General features: G+C 39.8%; 1 protein-coding gene across 1 annotated transcript; it reads right to left on the bottom strand.

The window, feature by feature from the left end:
- Nucleotides 1-1,589: 1,589 nt before the first annotated feature.
- On the bottom strand, nt 1,590-3,590 carry LOC136244819 (zinc finger MYM-type protein 1-like). Its single transcript, XM_066036368.1, has one exon. It carries the CDS (start codon nt 3,588-3,590, stop codon nt 1,590-1,592), a length of 2,001 nt encoding a protein of 666 aa, XP_065892440.1.
- Between the last annotated feature and the right edge of the window lie 3,886 nt (nt 3,591-7,476).

The raw sequence follows: 7,476 nt of genomic DNA, 5'->3' as shown, positions 1-7,476 counted from the left end.
ACCATGAAAGGCGTAGTTAAGAAAGTCATAGATGCACAGAAAGCATCACTAGAAGAAAGATGGAAGAGGCCCACCAGGATCGAGTGAGAATCAAAGATGCAACGAGATGTCCAGGAGTTTCAAATTTGAATGTTGCAGATAATGGTCACTGGATCTTACCATATGTCACAACCACCACTGAACATGTTTCCGTCATAGTCTGGTGCCACTCCACCATACAGTTCGCCATACTCAGGAACCAGCTGGCATTAGTCCCGGACATTGTAGTACTGGTTCAAAGTAGACTGGACATTTGAATCAATTACTCATGTAAGTGATTGATTGACATATATTGATTATTAGCATGGTAGACTGAACCTGTGTGCATAATTATATCAGTAACTAACTGTGTTTACAAACATGAAATAAAATGAATAGTATATGTGAGTATTATTTTGAAAAGTGTTTTACCAAAGCCAATTGTATAACTTTTTCATCCTGTGACAGAGTCTATAGTTTCACAGGTAGCACTTGAACGAGGCTCTTCTGTGTCATCAGGTACATCATCCATCCAACTACTGACAAATGTTTCACCATGTACCTTGCATATGTTATGCAGTACACAACAGTAATAATGTTTGGAATGTGATCAACATCCACAACCAGCCTTTAGAGGAGATGACGCCATCTTGCTTTAAGTCTACCAAAGCAGTTTTCAACTACAATTCTAGCCTTTCTTATATGTAGAGGAGGACCTGACTTGAGTTTGTATGCACTTAATTTAGGAGAGGATAATTCGATTGTTCTAGGCTAATTTGACCCCAAGGAATAACTTGTGATATGTGCCAAATGCTCTATCTGGGGCGAAATGCCCGAAATTGACCACACCCCTTTTATCGGAAGACATTTCACTGTATCTTCTAAAACATTGCAACTGCAGACTTCCTATGATGCTCAAAATCAGTGGCGATTCTAGAAGTGTAGAGCAGGGGGGGCCAGCTTGAATGAATGAATGCATATTGAACTATGAAAGACTGAGAATGCAAAGAAAGTATGCTACACTAGGAGGTTTGGGGATGTCCTTATCCCTGAAAATCTGAGAGCAGCTTCTGTGGACAGTTTATCATGTTGTAATGTATAACATATTATTTACATACACTAGGCACCGGCCGATTATGCCGGCATAATTTAAAGCATAATAGGTGGCCAAAAGCATCAAGCATAATGCCAGCATAATAGGGACGATGTTTGAAAAATTAATTAAATGCGCAATACGCGCGCCTGAAAGAAAGCAAATATTCAGTGCCAATAGTATTATTAGTGCGTTTTATAATTAAAAACACGTAATACAACTTATTAAACCGTTTCTTTGTTGGTTATTCACACTTTGCAGGAATAAGATCGAGATACTCTAATAGAGCAGTCAGGAAAGGCTAATATACTCTAATAAAACAGTCACTCCTAGAGCATAATTTTGATTTTGAAAGCATAATTTTGAGCATAATAGGCTTAATTTTTGAGCAATGCTCAAAAGCATAATAGGTAAAATTTCGGGCATAATAGGCCGGTGCCTAACATACACAGGTTCCACAGTTGGTTACAATCCAAAGTCAAGCCTTCTGTTTCCGTTTTGATTTTAACAAAGTCAATTTTGAAAATGATCGCTCACAACTAGCACTTGTAAATGGTATTGTGCAAAGTGCTACTAACAAACGGGTCAATTCAGTGTAGACTTGTGTCCTATTATTTTCTGCCACTTGTTTAAGTAATTTGTATGGCTTTTTAGCATCAATGACAGCATCATTTATAAAAAGTGAGCACTCGTGTTTTAACGTAACAGCATCCAATGAAAAGTGACTGGCAATTTGATCAAATTTAGAATCTGAAGCAATTTTACGCAATTGTAACTCTCTGAGAAAGCTTAAAAATATCCTTGATTCTTGGTTGAACCTGTAGTTAAACTCATTCAATATAATATCCAGTACCTCATAATAGAATCCGACACGTAAGCTTTCTTCATATGATGAAGAGTATTCATTTTGCCAATTTTCATCTATACGACGGCTAACCTTTCTGCGTCTAGGCTCCAACACTTCCACATTTTTTTCCCTAGCAAATTCAACAGCTTTGTCATAATACTCTTTAAATTTTGTTTCATTTCTCATATCTCCAATAGTTTTAACTGTGGTATCAACAACTTGCAATGCATTAACAATGTCAATATCCTCTCTTTGGAGGTAATCACTGACAGTACGACATTTGAATAGTAGGTCTTTCAAAACAAAAAGACAAAGAAAAAAATCAAATTTGAGAATAGAAAATTTAAGCCCACATGCTTCTGCACTGATTCGACCATCGTGACAGTCGTCTTCAATTTCTTCTAATGATTTCACAATGGCTTCAAAATTTTCATACACTGCCTGAACTGCATCACTTCTGCATGCCCACCTTGTGTCAGATAGTTTTTTAAGGGTTTTAACATGAGGCTTTGAACTTAACTCCTTCATAAATGCCACAAGTGTGCTGTGTCTGTGAGGACTGGCTTCAATAAAGGTATAAAGATTCTGTATTACTCCAAAAAAATTTCTACAGCATTGGTTACTAGAAGTTGCTTCTACTAACACTAGGTTAACACAATGTGCATAACAGTGACAGTATATGGCCCTGGGTTGAATTTCCTTAACCTTAGCCTGAACTCCAGCATGTATGCCCCGCATGTTGCTGGCCCCGTCATAACATTGACCAACTAAATTGTCAGTTGTCAATCCAACTTTTGATAAACCTTTCAACAATATTTGAAACAGTGCCTCTGCAGTAGTGCTGTCAGTAGACTCAACATCTACTAGTCGTTCTTGAATCACATATTGTGAATCAACATACCGTACTACTATTGAAACCTGCTCTTTGTGACTTAAGTCGCTGGCTTCATCCATCATGATGATAAAATAAACAATTCCTGAAAATTCTTCCTTTAGGAGTGAAATCATGTTGTGATAAATAGCAGATATTAAATCATTTTGAATAGTCATAGAGGTGTATCTTGCATTCCGTGGTTCATCTTCAAAATGTGCTTTCAAAAATCCATCATATTTAGCTAAAAGCTGTGTTATCTCCAAAAACAAACCTCTGTTGTGAGATTCATTATTTTCTCGATGACCACGTAAGGGATGTCCAGTTTTGACAAGCAGTAAAATAACATCAATAATACGATGCAGTATCTCTCTATTAGTTTCTTGTTGTTTTTGCAATCTAGAGGAACTTTTAGCACTGGCTTGGTCTAATTGATGATTAATAGGAATTGATGTGAGAAATTCTGCATAAGACAATGCTGACTGCTTATGTACAAGTGAGCTTTGATGTTTTGATAAAAGAGTGGTAGCTTTTTTCCACCTCTGCCCTTGAGTACCGACTGTTGTGAATGCTGTATCCAATTTACCTGAAGTACCGGGAACTGTGTCCAAATGCACGACATATAAAACAGTACATTTTGTCCGTAATTGGTGAGTATTCCAGCCAATTATGTGATCTGTACCACCTTGGTAAAAAACATCTTTTCCTACCATTGTGAAGTGTAGATCTGTAATTAGGTAACTGGGGTTGGTAGGGTCCATCCCTAATTCTCACTTGTTTTTCCCGCTCGCTACTAGGAAAGGGTAATGATGGGTCATTGGTGGGGTTTACAGTAACTATGCTATTACTTACTCTTGGACAAGGTGGTGAAACTCCACTTACACTAACAGAGTCGCCACTAATACTGGTTCGGATACTTTCACTGTCTGAAACTAACTCTGAATTAAGACGAGATGACGAATGTGTCGACGTAGGATAACCATCCTCAGAGTCTGAGCTGCTTGGGTTATCTACCTCAGAGCGATGAATTAAAAACGGATCAAGAGAACTTTGTATACCACTAGCAACAATCCCACAATCAGTTATTAATTATTAATTAAATCCTACAATCAATTTGTTCAAGCTAGTATTTCTTGGAGTATTAAATTATGGACCATCTTGTTGGTATCGTGGTGCTTGGGGAAGTATTAATGTAAGTTTTAAGTAACAAAGCATTGTAGTTGACTTGTCTATGCATGCAGAGTTTGTTTATATGTTGTGGGTGTATTGAATATATAGCTAGGATGGAGGTACTAAAATTTAGCAGGGGGGGGCCATGGCCCCCCCCCCTTAGAGTCGCCTATGCTCAAAATGTTTAGAATGGCCATATTTAGGGGGTCAATGAAGAATGCAAAATGTGTACTTGGATATTTCATTGAGTTTAGTATTATAATAAAAAGTGCAAACATGATTATAAATAATATTATGTTCATTCAGTAATTGGGTTTTGGCAACTGTCACCTCCCTTGCATTTACAGTACTTGCAGCACTTAATCCCAGCTACTCTGCAACAACACCCATTCTTGTGAGCACACTTGCCACATGTGCAGGGATCTGGCAGGCCTTCAGGTTTAGAGATCACAATCTCAGGTACCAATATATTTTCCCTTCTTTTAAAACCGTAAGCCCTCAGCATCCATGGTCAAAGTGGCTTCTCTAAATGGTGCTTGAACCCACAGCTGTGCTTAATAGTATGCTCTATGAATATGCTTCCTTCCATTGGTTGAAGTGCAAGCAGTTCTTGCAAAGTCCAACTTGAGGGCATTGCTATTGAATGCAGCGAGACGTAGGTCATCAAATGTCTCCAGGTCTGTTGTTGGTTGAGACATTTGACCAAGAATGTCTCTGCCATCTGTATTGAGCTTTCTGTTAGCTGTGGAGAGTTAAAATCAAGCACCAAAGAAGAACTTCCTGGTTTCTGAACAGCATTCAGGGCTGCAGACTTGGTTGCTATCTTGCTAGTGGTATCACACCCAGTCAGTGTATGAACTGCTGGAAGACACTTGATCAAGTCATTTCCCAATGCACTGCAAATGTCGTGGAGTGGTAACATCACTCTTCTCATTCCTGAATTGCGAATGAGCCAGAGCTCTTGGAGACCAAGGTCTCTCCTATTCACTTTAAAGTGGTACAGTAGGCACACAAAGACATCTCATGGATGTAGGTCCTGACCGGCGGCTTAAGATGTCCTGTACATGGAACATCATCCTGTCATCAGCTTCCTCATGTGTGCAGTTGAGCTTAGGAAATACAGAAGCACAACCAGCCGACACTATCCATGCTTGCGGTGATATACCAAGATATAAAGGTTTGGAGCCACGATAACTGGTGATGAGCCATTCAACATAGAATGCTTGGAAAAGCACTTTTGCTGGTGGAAGATGACCAAAAATTCTCCAAAATCACTGGAACATTTTGGTTTGGTAAGATTACATCAAGGACAACCATTTCTTTGGACTTAGCTCTTCTGTCCCTCTCTCCATTCTTGATGCTGTCCTCTCTGTAATTATCAAAAACAATATAGATCTCATCACTGTTGTGCCCAGCTTTGGTGATCATTGATTTCAAGGCAATAGCAAAGTCGTAGAATGTCCTGACAAGAGGATCAAGCTTCTTTAAAGGAACTTTTCTTTATACCAAGGCCATGAAGTCAATGACAATAGCATGGGTTTGAGGTGGGGTCTCTGGCCCTTTCTTGTCTATTACTGGACACAATTTAAGCAACTCAGTTCCAAGTTGTGATTTGACATTTTTCCTCAGGTAACCATCTTCATCCATCAAGAAGAATGCAGAGTTGGTAATCTCATGCTGGAGTAGCTCATCAACAGTGTAGCCCCGGTGACTTGCATACTCTATAAACATAAGAACTTTGATAGTTTCACTTTTGACATCAACCATGGACACTAGATTGAAGGTGGTGTTTGGGGCTGCAAACTTGATTTTGCTAATGGTTGAGTGTATCGATAATGACTTTGCATGGGTCGATCATTGATAAATCTGGTATAAGCTTCATGACCCTCCCTCATACAGCATATCAACTTGTCTACTTTTACATTGGTCACAACTTCTCCTGTGAGAATATTCTTCAGCTCTGCCTGGTCTTGTAGAGGACTGTATACCTCCAGGAGATACTGCTCTATGTCTCGTACCATCCTGATGATCGTAGTAGTAGTACTAGGGTTGAAGTCATGATGAAGTGAGAGTTCTTCTTGAATGTCATTCTTCTTCAGGAGATCAACATATTGTTCTTTTTTGTGCTTGATATTCCCCTCAGAGCTACTGCATCCTTCTTCCTGGTGACTCCTATTATCCCCCCCACTCACTTTGGCAGGCCGGTTGTAGCACTGTTCTAGTGCTTGGTCAAAGGGAACTCCATTGCCTTTCTTGGTAGTATTTACCACGAATCCACCATTCATATAGGAGTCATATAGGAGTGGGAACTTGTCCTTCAGTTGATAGCAGTCCTGCAGTCCTGTCCTGTGTCCATCGACAGTAGTTTGTTCTCCCAAAAAAGAAAAACAGTGTACTTTCCCTCTCCATAGCACTGATATAAAGTATCCAGTCTCCAGAGCACAGTGAATTGGTTAGATGTCTGATTATTGGGAATAGGTCAGAAACGTATGTGTTCCATTAACTAAATGATTGGGATAGTAATGCCCTTTCCTTGACATAGACTTGAAAGGCTGCTTGGATCATGGCACATTGTTCCTTGATGGATTTCCATTCTTCACTGGTAAATTCTTTGGACTGAAAGTCGACTTGTAATGCTTCTAGTTCCATTCGTTTGTCAGGAATTTGGAAAGGAATCCTTCCAACATCATGGACATAAGGACTTCATGAATCATTGAGTGGGCAGTGCGGGCCCTGGAATAGTGGGAACCTGAGATGACGGTTCTGATGACATCAATACCATAGCACTCTGTCTCAACTAGTACTGCAAATATTCCTAATGGCTTCAGGTATGCACCAAGACAGGCCAACACAATCTTTTCCATATGAAACCCCCCTAGACCAAGGAATATGTTGCTAAACTCATCTGGTTTCACTAGCTGAATTTCCTTGGCAATACGGTACACACCTTCATCTGCCCACAGTGCACCATAGGTATCACCCTTCTGTTTCAGGGCATCCTGAAAGTTGATCATCGTTGTGAGGACTGCATCATATGTTGTAGCAGGATAGGGAAGGATAGGGGTAAGAACTGTGGTGGTAGGATGGTAGTTGTAATTCACAAATGTGCTTCTTGCTGCTGTAAATCCTAGCACATAGTCATTCGGAGAAGCGGTTGACCATCCACAGAAAATTGTCCGAGTTAATTGCCTTGGTGGACTGAGTGAAAGCTGCAGAGCTGTCAGCTGTCCTAAAATATGGCCATTATAAACATTTTGAGCACCTTAGCAAGTCTGCAAGTTAGCAAGTCTGAAGATACAAGTGAAATGTCTTCGGATAAAAGGGTGTGGTCATTTTGGGGCATTTCGCCCCGGATAGAGCATTTGGCACATATCACATGTTATTCCTTGGGGTCAAATTAGCCTAGAACAATTGAGTTATGCTCTCCTAAATTTAGTGCATACAAACACAAGCCAAGTCCTAGACTAACGATAGTTG

This window comes from Dysidea avara, chromosome 14, assembly GCF_963678975.1.
Source record: "Dysidea avara chromosome 14, odDysAvar1.4, whole genome shotgun sequence".
Taxonomy (NCBI): Eukaryota; Metazoa; Porifera; class Demospongiae; order Dictyoceratida; family Dysideidae; genus Dysidea; species Dysidea avara.
The sequence above is the reverse complement of the archived record's forward strand: the minus strand, read 5'-3'. Positions and strand labels throughout refer to the sequence as shown.